Source organism: Micromys minutus, assembly GCF_963924665.1.
Source record: "Micromys minutus genome assembly, chromosome: 5".
Taxonomy (NCBI): domain Eukaryota; kingdom Metazoa; phylum Chordata; class Mammalia; order Rodentia; family Muridae; genus Micromys; species Micromys minutus.
The window spans coordinates 51,933,721-51,948,486 of record NC_137974.1 but is presented as its reverse complement, the minus strand read 5'-3'; the positions used below and the strand labels follow the sequence as shown (position 1 = coordinate 51,948,486).

Sequence of the window (14,766 nt, the reverse complement as noted above, 5' to 3'; positions counted from 1 at the left end):
TTCTCTAGATACATCCATTTTCTTAAGAATTTCATTAAGTCATTGTTTCTGATAGCTGAGTAGTACTCCATTGTGTAAATGTACCACAATTTTTGTATCCATTCATCTACTGAAGGACATCTGGGTTCTTTCCAGCTTCTGGCTATTATAAATAGAGCTGCTATGAACATTGTGGTGCATGTGGAGTTCAAAGTTTCAAAGTCAGTATGATCTACATAATAAGTTCCAAGTCAGGCAAGGCTACATACTGTGAGAGACCCTGTCTCAAAACACACATGCTCACATGCACGAGCACACGCACATGCACGAACACAAATAGCAAAACAAACCCACAGACAATCCCGGGAAGTTTTCACTCAGACAGTTCCAGTGTCCAGTGGAGGTAATAATGGCTTATTTTGCTTTCATGGACTCAATGAAGCAAACAGAAACACTATTTTTTTTGATATGTGAATCATTATGTCCATTGATACAGAGAGTATCAGAAAGTAACCTAAAGGTCTCAGTCTGCCTCCGGCTTACACTGCATTTCTTTCCACTGCTCTGTGGCCCAGTGCTTTGCCGATCGCAATGGAAGAAATCGCCACACTCATCACTGACAATGGCTCCGGCACGTGCAAAGCTGGCTTTGCTGGTGACGTCGCCTCCAGGGACTTGTTTCCTTCCATCGTCAGGCGCCCCAGACACTAGGGCATCATGGTAGACATGAGCCAGAAAGACTGGTAGGTGGGTGACAAGTCCCAGAGTAAGAGGGGTATCGTGACCCTGAAGTAGTCTATCTAGCACGGCATTGTCACCAACTGGGATGACATGGAGAAGACCTGGCACCACACCCTCTACAATGACCTGCATGTGGCCCCTGAGGAGCACCCGGTGCTTCTGACCGATGCCCCCCTGAGCTCCAAAGCTAAAAGAGAGAAGACGACACAGATAATGTTTGAAACCTTCAATACCCCAGCTAAGTACGTGGCCATTCAGGCAGTGCTGTCCTTGTATGCATCTGGGCGCACCACTGGCATTGTCATGAACTCTGGTGATGGGGTCACACACACAGTGCCCATCTACGAGGACTACCCTCTTCCCCACGCCATCTTGCATCTGGACCTGGCTGGCCGGGACCTGACAGACTACCTCATGAAGATCCTGACTGATCGGGGCTACAGCTTTACCAGCACTGCTGAGAGGGAAATTGTTCGTGACATAAAGGAGAAGCTGTGCTATGTTGCCCTGGATTTTGAACAAGATATGGCTACTGCTGCATCATCTTCCTCCTGGGAGAAGAGTTACGAGCTGCCTGACGGGCAGGTGATCACCATCGGCGATGAGCGGTTATGGTGTCCAGAGGCACCAGCCTTCCTTCCTGGGCATGGAGTCTTGTGGCATCCACGAGACCACCTTCAATTCTGTCATGCAGTGTGATGTGGACATCCGCAAACACCTGTATGCCAGTACAGTGCTTCCTGGTGGTACCACCATGTATCCAGGCATTGCTGACAGGATACAGGAGGTCATAGCCCTAGCACCCAGCACAATGAAGATTAAGATTATTGCTCCCCCTGAGCGCAAGTACTCAGTCTGGATTAACGGCTCCATACTGGCCTCACTGTCCACCTTCCAGCAGATGTGGATCAGCAAGCAGGGGTACGACAAGTTGGACCCCTCCATCGTCCACCATAAATGCTTCTAGATAGACTGAGCAGGTACCAGGCATCTGCTGCATGAGCTGATTCTGAAGTATCGATTTGCCCTGGCAAATATACACACCTCATGCTAACCTCATGAAACTGGAATAAGCCTTTGGAAAGAAATTTCTCCTTGACATTTGTATCTGGTGTCAGCACTGAATTGTAGAACTTGTTGCTGATTTTTGACCTTGTGTTCAAGTTAACTGTTCTCTTGGTATATGTTTAATACCCTGTACATATCTTGACTTAGTCTTTAGTTCATGTGGCTTGGTCACTTGGTGGCTGGGGAGAGCACACTGTGGAAGAGAAGTCCCCAGCCTGGTGGATCTCTGTGAGCACCGCACTGTGATCAGTACAGGGTGTTAACGGACAGCAGACTTCCAGGACTTCCAGGATGTCCCGAGGCTGACAGGGGTTCCTGAGCCAGTCACCACTTCTTACCAGTCTAAAAGGGTGGGGAAGTCCAAGACTTAGGACCCAGTTTCCATTCTGGTTTTTTTCCCTCCTGACCGTCATGGGTTGTTACTTGCCTTAAGTTGGGAAGGTTTGTATCGGCACCTATCAATGTATCTATCCTTTTAATTTATGTAAGGTTTTTTTTTTGTACTCGATTCTATAAGAAATGACAAATTTTGGTTTTCTGCTGTTCAGTGAGAACATTAGGCCCCAGCAACATGTCATTGTGTAAAGAAAATAAAAGTGCTGCAGTAAAAAAGAAGAAGAAGAAAGTAAGTAATCTAAAAGAAAGAAACAAATGATAGGAAGGAAGGGAAATAGGGAGGAAGGAAGGAATATAAGAAAGGAAGAGAGAGATCCCTCTATGACCACTATGATGCCATCCTTTTACTCTTACATGAGGACTTCAGTCATTTCTTTCTCTGTGTGTCACTCTCCAGGTACCAAGTCAAGATACAAACTAAGTAGAAAACAAAACAAGTATAGGTTCAAATAGAAGCAGAAAACTAAAAGCAAAAAAAAGAAAAAAAAAAAAAAACAGCAAAACTGAGACTGTAGTTAGGGGACAGAGAGGAAATGATGTCCACTGTAATCAGGACTGGCTAGAAGGAGAGAATGGCTCAAGCAGAACACAGACCAAGTGTGAAAACTATGTTCATCTTTTACCATTAACAATCCTTCATACCACCAACAGAAAATATACCAATGGCATATTTAAGCCAATTTAATAAGATATATGTCCCCACCTCCTCCGGCCCCCTCTTTTTACTACCTCTGATGGTCGGTGTCCCTAATGTTGTGTTGATTATATCTATTCCTTTAGGCAATCCTGGTGTTTGATCATGAGATTTTCCCAGTGGTGCTCGTTGATGGCTAAAATATATAGATTCTTTTTTCTCTTTCATTTTCTGTTGAAATGTGGTAATGGGCTGTGGGTTTATCAATGAGCTCACCTAAAAAAAATTATAGAATGTCCATGTAAGAAAACTAAAATTCTAATGAGAAAAAAATATAATTAAAGTGATATTTACCCATCATCATTGGTTTTGCTCATCTTCCAATGAACCATAGAAATTAATAATGAAAAATTTAACAAAGCAGATGTAGAACTGTGTCCTAGCTCCTGGGGGAACTGAAGCACCAGGATACCATGCACCAGGCAGGTATAGACTACAGAGAGAGTACAAGACCAGATGAACATATGGTTCAGTAGTGGAGTGCTCATGAGACTGTAAGTTCAAGCCAAAAAGCCAGAAATAAAATAAAATTAAATTAAATTAAATTTAAAAGGCCTAGAGATATAGCTCAGCAAAAGAGCACTTGCCTATCAGGTACAAGACCACGGGTTCTGTTCCCACTATTAAGTAAGTAGATAGATAAGAAGGTAGGTAGGTAGGTAGGTAGGTAGGTAGGTAGGTACATACGTACGTAGGTACATACATACATACATACACACAGAGAAAGAGAGAGAGAGAGAGAGAGAGAGAGACAGATAAATGAAACGTTTCTACAATGGTGCTAAACAGCTTATGAAAGAGGTTTCCAGGTTGTTGATTCAAATCAGCAGGTATGACATCCACAGAACACAAATCATTTCCACCAACTTTCTCAAGCATATGCAACCCAGTTTGGCTTGATGACACAGGACTGGAATAACTTTTAAGTAGTGGAGGCATAAGAATTGAGGCCAACTTGGATTACAGGATAAAATTTTTAAATAATGAAAGATAAAAATTTTAGAAAGCAATGGGCATGGTAGCACATACCTTTAATGCCAAAACTTTGGAGATAGAGGCAGGTGGATCTGAGTTCAAAGCCAGCTGGTCTACAAAGCAAGTTCCAGGTTAGCCATGTCTATGTAGAAAAACCCCTGCCTCAAACAGATAGCCAAAAAACAAAAACAACAGGAAACAAAAAGTAGGGAAATAGGAATAGAAAGACAAGAGAGAGAGAGATACTGGGCATGGTACATTGTCTCAAAAACAAAACAGAAAATAAACAAAAGAAGATCTGAGACATAGATCAGCAAGAAAAGATACTTACTTGCCCAGAGAGCCTGCCAATGTAACTTTGATCCCTAGAACCCATGTAAAAGGAGAAAATAAAGTCTACAAAGTTGTCCTCTGCATCCCTACATGCATACCTACACATATAGCGCTTGTATACACACACACACACACACACACACACACACACACACACACACAATGTGGGAAAAGGTTTTTAAACAAAAAAAGATAGAGGGTTGGTGATGGGGTTCAATCCTAGAGTTTACCCAGCATATATAATACCTTGAGTTCCAGCTTTAGCCCCACCAATAAACTTAAATAAATAAAAGGCAGATGACAAATATAGAAGGAAAAATAGGTAGGTAGTTAAATAAGCAGTTACACAACAATTGTATCCAGGCAGTCAGCATCAAATGCTTTGTGATCCACCCAAGATATGCAAATGCTCTCTGGAGGGTCTCGAGGGAAGAGGAGCAGGCCTCTCTCTTAATGGCTGATAAGGTCTGACGACCTTTGTCTATACTGTGGAAATGGGATGCCACAGTCTCGTACCACCTGAGGAACAGTAAGGACTGGGCTTGGAACTGCTGCTTCCGTCTCCATTCTTGGTTACTGTGGCTTGAAAATTCAACCCATTGCCCAAGACTAGTGTTTTTAGAAGCCAGAATAAGGAAAGAGAATAGCCACAGGAATTATGAATTTTACTTACACCTTTATTTGTGCAACTTTCTAACTTGGAAAAGCAATATCAATAGAGGAAGCAAAAGGAAGGTTTACCGGCATTGAAAGTTTAGACCGTATCCCATGTGTCAAATAAGCTGCGATCTGGGGATCGTTTGCTCTGCCATAGAAGACTCTTTCTGCTCCAGGAGGTGGATATCTGAAGTTGAAAAACTTTTTTGCCTCTGGGGGAGTCATAAGCTGAGAAAAGGGAGACAAGAAAAGAGAAGCGTGAAGCATGAGTTTCAGTATCAGCTCAGCTTCCGAGGCACTGAGACTTCATCCAAAAACTGGGACCCCCCCTCTGAAACATGTTTACTGACAGAAATAAGATACTTTAAATATTATAGTTTGAGGGGCTAAAGAGATGGCTCAGTGAGTTAAGAGAACTTGTTGCTCTGGCAAGAGAACCCAGGTTCGGTCCCAGCCCCCACATGTTGGCTCACAACTCTATAAGTCCAGTTCTAGGGGAATCTTAGGGTCGATTCTGACCTCTATGAGTATCAGGTATGCACCTAGTGTACAGTCATAAATACAGGTAAAGCACTCATACACAGAACACCAAAATTAATTTTAAAACATCTTCAAGATTATAATTTTTGGGACTGGAAAAGGCTAAGTAGTTATGTGAGCACTTGCTGTTTTTCAAGGCATCTTAAGCGGGGTTCTCTAGGTTCTCTGCACCCACATCAGGTGGCTCACACATAACCCCTATCACTCTAGCTCCAGAGTCCGTGCCCTTTTCTAGTCTCCATGGATGCATACACACATGTGGCGCATAGTCAAACAGACATCCCTCCCCGCCACCGCCAGGATCCAGGTTACAAACAACCCATAATTCCTACTGAAATACATTGAATCCTAGGATTTTTGGTAAACTAAAAGAAATGTATATTTTAATTTTCTTTGACAAAACCAATAGACATCACAAAAATCTAGTAAAGGTTCAGAACTGACTACATCATGTCTGTGCACCTTTCATGAGGAAAGCCGAGTCCAGTCTCCTAGTCTCACGCTCATCCTACCAACAGAAAAGGCTGGGAAGTGCTCACCCTGGGAAGCTTTTCAGTCAAACAGTTTGCAACTCTGTATCCAACTGGCTTAACTTTTCCGGCCTTAGAGAAAACAAAACAAAAAAAAACAAAAAAAAAAAAAAAAAAAAAATTGATCATTTCAGGGTGAAGAGAGAGCGTTGTTAAAGAATGGAAGGTATTTCAAACTTGACCTGAATCTCAAATGCTACTAAAATAAAATAAAGGAACAATTGGATAGATAGTAAACAAAGAAGTAGCAACAATGCATCCAGTAACTCGGTGACAATATGAAGTGCTTACCTGTTTGAAACACTGTGTTTGTTTAGGTCTGGAACTGGCTTTGTATTACAGGATGGCCTTGGCCTTGAACTCCTAATCCTTGCCTGCCCCCTCCCTAGTGCAGACATTACAGGTGTGTGCAAAGTCAACAGGCTTTATGACAATTCTCCGGCCTCTGCCACCTTGGTGTTAGGATTACAAGCATTAACATGATTGAACACAATCTTAACGTTTTTTCACTGGCTAACTATTTCATTTCCAAATGTATGAAATATATCTGTGTTTCGAACAAATTTGTTTTTTTTTTTTAAGATACATCATCTTATGTAGTCCAGGCCAGTCCCTAAATCACACTTCCCAGCATCAGTCTCTAGACTTGAACAAACTCTCACCGAAACCCAGAAAATACTTTTATACTTACTAGCATATTGCTTGTAGCCCAGTCCCTAGAGAAAATGATTCAAATAGTACTTGGCTTTGCCCACTTATTTGTAACCTGGGATTTTATCTGTCCTTCCTTTGCTCAAAGTAAAGCTAGTAAGAATGTACTACCAGAAATACAACACATACATCTTTCCCCTTTATCTATTTCAAGGTGGCTGGTATTTTTATAATGTGCTCATTACTCTTTTAAAAATTGAAATATCTGGGAACTAAGCATGATGGAACATTTCTATAGTCCCAGACTCCAGAGTCTGAGACGGGGATTCCCAAGAGTTCAAGGCCAGCAAGAGTTAAAATTACAAAATCCTGTCCAAAACAAATAAAAGGAACAGGGACTTAGAGGCATAGCTCAGTTGGTAGACAGTTAAACATGAAGTCCTGGGTTTGACTACCAGCACTGCACAAACCAAGCATGGTGGAGCAACCTGCAATACCAGCACTTGGGAGGTAAAGGCCGAAGAATATCATCTACATAGAAAAGCAACGACTATCTTGAGATTCATAAGACCTTGTCTATAAAAAAAAAAAATAATAACCTCTAAGAATCAAAATGAATCACATAAAACATACAATGGAATTTTGAGCTGAAGTTAACAAGAACCAAAAGACACAGTTCTAGTCCCTTTCCTTATCCTTGCTCTGCTTAAAAGTAGGATTTTGACTTGCTCATGTGAAGTGTCCCACAACCCAGCAAGAGCAACTCCCAGCACCTGAGGACAGTCCATTCAGATGATCCTGAAAAAACACACTTCTGGTTTCATTTTATTGCTGTGATAAAACACTGCACAGAACCAATACAGGGGAGGAACGCTTTTATTTGGTTTACACTTGTAGTTGACAATGTACCACCAAGGGAAGTTGGAGCAGAAACTCAGTCAGAACGACCTGCTATTTTACACACCCCCTCTGATGAAGGAACTCACAGTTAAGACAGCACAAAGAAACCATGGAAGCATACTGCTTAATGGCACACTCACTCATGCTTAGCGTTCTTATGCAGGCCAGGTTCACCTGCCTGGGGAATGGTGCCACCTACAGTGGGCTGGGCCCTTCTCTATCAATTGACAATCAAGACAATCCCTCTAACAAACATGTCTACAAGTACTACAGGTCAAGATAATCTGGGCAATTTTTCACCTGAGACTCCTTTCTATGGTGAATCTAGGCCAGTGGTTCCCAGCTTATCACAACTCCTTTGGGGGCCATATGACTATTTCCCAGAGGTTACATATCAGATATTTACATTATGGTTCATAACAGCAAAATTACGGTAATGAAATAGCAATGAAAATAATTTTATGGTTGGGGGGGTCACCATAACATGAGGAACTGTATTAAAGGGTCATAGCATTAGGAAGGTTAAGAACCACTCCTCTTGGCTATGTCAAGGTTAATAAAGTACACACAATCTCTGCCATAATAGCCTGTGCCTTGCATTATTTATTCTTAAATATTTCCTTTTTGAGCCTTTATAATCTATCATTCCTTGAACTACTTCTCTGTCCCTCCCTACTCTCCTTCTTTCCTTCTGTCATTTCCTCCTTCCTCACTGCCCCTTCCATCCTCTCCCCTCCATCTTCTCCCATCTCTGTAATGCCCAACCTGTCATCTCAGGTTTCTCAATAGTTGGGGTTCAGAGGCGTGTGCCGTTTGCCGCCAGCTGCTCACCCTCTCTTTTACTGAAGTACTAATAGGCCCCTGAGTGTAGCAATTTTTTTTTGAGGTTCCCTTACTTTCTGTGACGCCCTATGCCTATAAATGATGATGTGCCAGTTTCTTGTTAATCTTTCTTCTGATAGCTTAATGTCTATTTCTACAGTTCATAAACTGAAAATAGCAGTATAAAAGCTTGCCTCTGTACTAATTCAGAGGTTCCGATTTTAAACCAAACAAAATCACTTTGCATTTATAGTGAAGTGTTTGTTTGTTAAAACAAAAAGACCATTTTGAATGTTAAAATAACTTTGTATAGCATGAAAATTTGTGGGAAAATCACTGGAGGTGCAGACCTCCACTCTCTCTTGGCTTTAGTAGCCATGTTCAAACACTGCTTGCTACTCATTGCTTTGCTTCGCTTTTTTTGTTTTATTTTGTTTTGTTTTTTGTTGTTGTTTTTTTTTTTTTTTTTTTTTTTTTTTTTTTGAGACAATTTCTCATTCTATATCCAGGATAGCCTGAATTTGTGACAATCCTCCTGCCTTGGCCTCCTGAAATCTGGGATTACAGGCAAGAGCCACTCTACCTGCAGAGGTTTGAATAGGTTTGGCCCCCAGAGATGCATGTGTTTTAATGCTTGGCCCACGGGGAATGACACTACTAGGAGGCGTGGCCTTTTGGGAGTAGATATAACCTTGTTGGAGTAGGTGTGGAGTTCCTGGAATAGGCGTGACCTTGTTGAAGGAAGTATGTCACTGGATGGGCTTTTGAGGTTTTCTATGTTCAAGCTCTGCCCAGTGTAGAAAGAGAGTCTCCTCCTGGCTGCCTTCTGATCAACATGTGGAACTTGAGGTTCTTCCAGCAACATGTCTGCCTGCACACTGCCAAGCTTTCCACCTTGATGATAATGGACTGAGCCTGAAACTGTAAGCCAGTCTCAATTAAAAATTTTTTAAATGAGTTGCCTTTGTCATGGTGTTTCTTCACAGCTATGAAACCCTAAGACATCACCTGACTAGTCACTGTCTCCTTGACACTCTCCTTGTTCCTTTCAAAGAAGCTAAGGCAGAAAGCTCACCAATTTGAAGCTATCATAAGCTAAAGAGAGAGGAAGATAGGGAGGGCAAGGGTAAGAGAGAGAGAAAGAGAGAGAGAGAAGGAGGGAGGGAGGGAGAGAGGGAGATGCTTACATGATAGATCATGACTAGAATCTTGACAACTAGAAAGACTGAAACAGGAACATCACTGTGAGCTTCAGGCAAGTTCCAGGCTAGCCTTCACTTCAGTGTAGAATGAAACTCTGCTTCAAAAAAATATTGAAAAGCAAAAGAAAAGTAGAGAAAGAAAGGAAGGGAAAGTGTGTGGCAGGAAGAGTGGAAGGTAGCAGAAGGTGACATTTTAGAACTATGCACTTGGGAAACTGTCTTTGCTAGGGTTTTTGTAACTTCACTAAAACACATGACCGAAAAGCAAGTTGGAAAGAAAAGAGTTTGTTTCTGCTTATACTTCCTTACTGCTGAACATCAACCAAGGAATCAGGACAGGAACTCAAACAGGGCAGGAACATGGAGGCAGAAGCTAAAAGGAGAGGCCATGGGCTGAGCCCATTCCTATCAATCACTAATTAAGAAAATGCCTTACAGCTGGATCTTCTGAAGGCATACTTTTAATGGAGGTTCTCTCCTTTCAGATAATTGTAGCTTGTGTCAGATTGGTATAAAACCATCCAGCACAGAAGCCAAGGGCCAGGATACATATGTGTTTGAGGCCAGATCAGAAGCCATTAACAGCAGAACTAGTCTAGAAATAAAAACAGGCACACCCAAGAGGAGAAGCAGTAGCTGGGGTAATTTGCTGACAGACCAGAAAGCAGAAAGGTTCAAGAGAGTTCAAAAGCATAAATGCAGAACCAAGGAGAACAAAATTCCAGGGCACCCAAACAAAATTCTACAGGATCCATATAAGCTCCTTAGTAGCATTTTATCTTTGAATTTCAGCATAGGAGTTCTACTCAGAATACCTAAAGATCACTGAAGTAAAAGAGATTTGAGGCTGAAGCAGGAAGATTGGGAGTTCAAGATCATATGAAAGACTTATGAAACATAAACATAAACAACAATAAAAGTCCTTTCTGAATTGAGTGGTGGTAGCACACACCTTTAGTCACAGAACTCAGGAGGCAAAGGCAAACAAATTTTTGAGTTCAAGGCCATCCTGATCCAGAACAGGAAAGGCTACACAGAAAATTTTGTCTTGAAAATTTTTAAAAAATCATCCCTTCACTGGACAGTCCTAGTTTTATCTTGAGCTGAGGTCCAAGGACCGTTGTACAAAAGAATGGTGAGTTCAAGGCCAGCCTGAAATACATAGACAAAAGAACAAAGTGAGTTTCATCAGAACCAGCGGCCTGCCCACAGGTCAATGGGTGGTTGAAAGAGCTGGAGGAGGGCTCTCCATCCTAAGTGGCAGGGTGAGTCAACTTCTTCTGCCCACTGTCTATTGTGGGAGAGGCCACCCAGAGCTCTCAAGGCACAGGCAGCAGTACTGCCTGGGAGCACACACTTCCAGCCCAAGGCCAGACACAGCCCTTCTGCATCAGGACTGGGCTCTGCCATTGGAACTCACAGCCTACCCAGAGAGACAAACACCCAGGAACAATCTCCCTCTGGAGACCACAGTCCACAGATCCACAGGAGAGACAAGGTCTAGTGAGAGACAACAAGGTCACCTAGCATCACCTATAACAAGATGGCAAAAAACAAGCACAAGACTCTAAGAAACTGAAACCAAGACAACCTGGCAATATCAGAACCCAGTTCTCCCACCACTGCAGATAGTGGAGATCCCATTTAACTAGAAAAACAAGATTTAGACTTAAAATAATACTTCATGATGATGGAGATATTTGAAAAGCATGTAAATAACACAGTTAAAGAAGTACAGGAAAGCCAGGAGAATACACGAAAACAAGTTGAATCCCTTAAAGAGGAAACACAAAAACCACTTAAAGAGCTAAAGGAAAGCACAAACAACCAGGTGAAGGAGCTGAAAACAGAAATAGAAACAATGAAGAAATCACAAAAGGAGACAATCCTGAAGTTGGAAAACCTAAGAAAGACAACGGGAGTCATACTTTCTAACATCACCAACAGGATACAAGAGATGGAAGAGAGACCCTCAGGAGCAGAAGATACCATAGAAATAATTAACACAACAGTCATAGAAAAATGCAAAAAATCAAAAAGACTAACCCAAAACATCCAGGAAATCCAGAACACAATGAGAAGACCAAATCTAAGGATAATAGGTGTAGAAGAGATCAAAGACTCCAAACTGAAAGGCTCAGTTAATATCTTCAACAAAATTATAGAAGAAAACTTCCCTAACCCAAAAAAAGAGATGACCATGAACATACAAGAAGCCTGCAGAACCCAAAATACGCTGGACCAGAAAAGAAATTCTTCCTGACACATAATAGTCAAAACAAAAAAAAAAAATGCTCAAAACAAAGAAAGAATACTAAAAGCAGTAAGAGAAAAAGGACAGGCAACATATAAAAACAGACCAATCAGAATTACACCAGACTTTTCACCAGAGACTATGAAAGCTAAAAGATCCTGGACTGACATCATACACACCCTAAGGGAAAACAAACTCCAGCCCAGGTTACTATATCCAGCAAAACTCTCAATTACCATAGATGGAGAAACCAAAATATTCCAGGACAAAAAAAATTTAGACAATATCTGTCCATAAATCCAGCCCTACAAAAGAGAATAGATGAAAAACTCTACCACAAAGAGGGAAACTTCCCAATAGGAAAATCAGGAAACTAATCCTCTTGCAACAAACACCAAAAAAGAAAAGCACACAAACATAACTCTACCTCTAACAACAAAAACTGAAGAAAACAACAATCACTACTCCTTAATATCCCTTAGCATCAACGGACTCAATTCTCCAGTAAAAAGACATAGACTATCAGACTGGGTACATAAACAGGATCCAGCATTTTGTTTCATACAGGAAACTCATCTCAACAACAAAGACAGGCACTACCTCCGAGTAAAAAGTTGGGGGAAAAAAATCCAAGCAAATGGTCCCAAGAAACAAGCTGAAGTAGCCATCCTAATTTCGAATAAAATATATTTTCAACCAGAAGTCATCCAGAGAACACAAGGAAGGAAGGACACTTTTTACTCATCAAAGAATAAAATCTATCAAGAGGAACTCTCAATCCTGAATATCTATTCTCAAATTCAAGAGCACCCACATTCATAAAAGAAACTCTACTAAAGCTTAAAGCATATATTATGCCACACACAATAATAGTAGGAGACTTCAACACCCCACTCTTATCAATGGACAGATCATGGATACAGAAACGGAACAGAGCACAGTAAAACTAACAGAAATTATGAAACAAATAGATCTAATAGACATCTATCAAATATTTCATCATAAAACAAAAGAATATGCGTTCTTCTCAGCACCTCATGGCACCTTCTCCAAAATTGACCATATAGTCGGTCACAAAATAAGCCTCAACAGATACAAGAAGATTGAAATAATCCCATGCATTCTATCAGATCACCATGGACTAAGACTGGTCTTCCATAATAACAAAAACAACAAAAAGTCTACATACACATGGAGCTAAACAATGTTCTACTCAATGATAGCTTGATCAAAAAAGAAATAAAGAATAAAATTAAAGACTTTTTAGAATTTAACAAAAATGAAGGCACAGCATACCCAAACTATGGAATACAATGAAAGCTGGGCTAAGAGGAAAACTCATAACGCTCAGTGCTTCCAAAAAGAAACTGGAGAGAGAATACACTAAAACTTGACAGCACAACTGAAAGCTCTAGAACAAAAAGAAGCAAATACACCCAAGAGGAGTAGAAGCCAGGAAATAACCAAACGAAGAGCTGAAATCAAACAAATCAAACAAAAAGAACTATACAAAGAATCAACAAAACTGAGAGCTGGTTCTTCAAGAAAATCAACAAGATTGATAAACCCTTAGCAAGAATAACCAGAGGGTGCAGAAGGAGTATTCAAATTGACAAAATTAGAAATGCAAGGGAACACATGACAACAGAAACTGAGGAAATTCAGGAAATCATCAGATCCTACTACAAAAGCCTATACTCAACAAAACTAGAAAATCTAGAGGAAATGGACAATTTTCTAGACAGATACAAGGAACCAAAGTTAAAACAGGATCAGATAAACCATCTAAACAACCCATAACCCCTAAAGAAATAGAAACAGTCATCAAAAATATCCCAACCAAAAAAAAAAAAAAGTCCAGGACCTGATGGGATTAGTGCAGAATTCTATCAAACCTTCATAGAAGACCTAATACCAATATTCTTCAAACTATTTTACAAAATAGAAACAGAGAGAATATTACCCAACTCATTCTTTGAAGCCACAATTATACTTATTCCTAAACCACACAATGATCCTACAAAGAAAGAAAATGTTAGAACAATTTCCCTCATGAACATTGATGCAAAAATATTGAATAAAGTTCTTGAAAACCAAACCCAAGAACACATCAAAACAATCATTCACCATAATCAAGTAGGCTTCATCCCAGGGATGCAAGGATGGTTTCATATACAAAAATCCATCAATGTCATTCACTATATAAACAAACTCAAAGAAAAAAATCATGTGATTATCTCCCTAGATGTTGAGAAAGTATTTGACAAAATTCAACATCCTTTCATGTTAAAAATCTTGGAAAGGTATGATTTCAAGACTTATACTTAAATATAATAAAGCAACAAATAGTAAACCAGTAGCCAACATCAAATTAAATGGTGAGAAACTTGAAGCAATCCCATTAAAATCAGGACTAGACAAGGCTGTCTACTGTATCCCTACCTATTCAGTATAGTACTGGAAGTACTAGCCAGAGCAATAAGACAACAAAAAGAGCTCAAAGGGATACAAATTGGAAAGGAAGAAGTCAAAATATCACTATTTTTAGATGATATGATAGTATACTTAAGTGACCCCAAAAATTCCACTAGAGAACTTCTACAGCTGATAAAAACCTTCAGCAAAGTGGCTGGATATAAAATTAACTTGAACAAATTGGTAGCCTTCTCTACTCAAAGAACAACCAACCTGAGAGAGAAATTGGAGAATCGACACTCCTCACAATAGTCACAAAGAATATAAAATACCTTGGGATGACCCTAACCAAGTAAGTGAAGGATCTGTACAGGAACTTCAAGTCTCTGAAGAAGGAAATTGAAGAAGACCTCAGAAGATGGAAAGATCTCCCTTGCTCATGGGTTGGAAGGATCAACATAGTAAAAATGGCCATCTTGCCTAATGCAATCTACAGATTCAATGCAAATCAATTCTTCATAGAATTAGAAAAGGCAATTTGCAAATTCATTTAGAATAATAAAAAAACTAAGATCTCAAAAACCATTCCCAACAATAAAAAAAACTTCC

General features: G+C 40.3%; 1 protein-coding gene and 1 pseudogene across 2 annotated transcripts in view; one reads left to right on the top strand and one right to left on the bottom strand.

Moving 5' to 3' along the window:
- Window positions 1-14,766, bottom strand: part of EFHB (EF-hand domain family member B) — a gene marked incomplete at both ends in the record, with an annotated part of 62,006 nt that overhangs the window by 42,319 nt on the left and 4,921 nt on the right. The window contains 3 exons of the mRNA XM_080917176.1: window positions 2,914-3,094; window positions 4,928-5,071; window positions 5,923-5,985. Coding sequence (XP_080773302.1) covers window positions 2,914-3,094; window positions 4,928-5,071; window positions 5,923-5,985 — 388 coding nt within the window. The remainder of the gene's footprint in view (window positions 1-2,913; window positions 3,095-4,927; window positions 5,072-5,922; window positions 5,986-14,766) is intronic.
- Window positions 580-1,687, top strand: LOC308420673 (actin, cytoplasmic 2-like; annotated as a pseudogene). Its single transcript has one exon. The product of its transcript is annotated as an actin, cytoplasmic 2-like (transcript).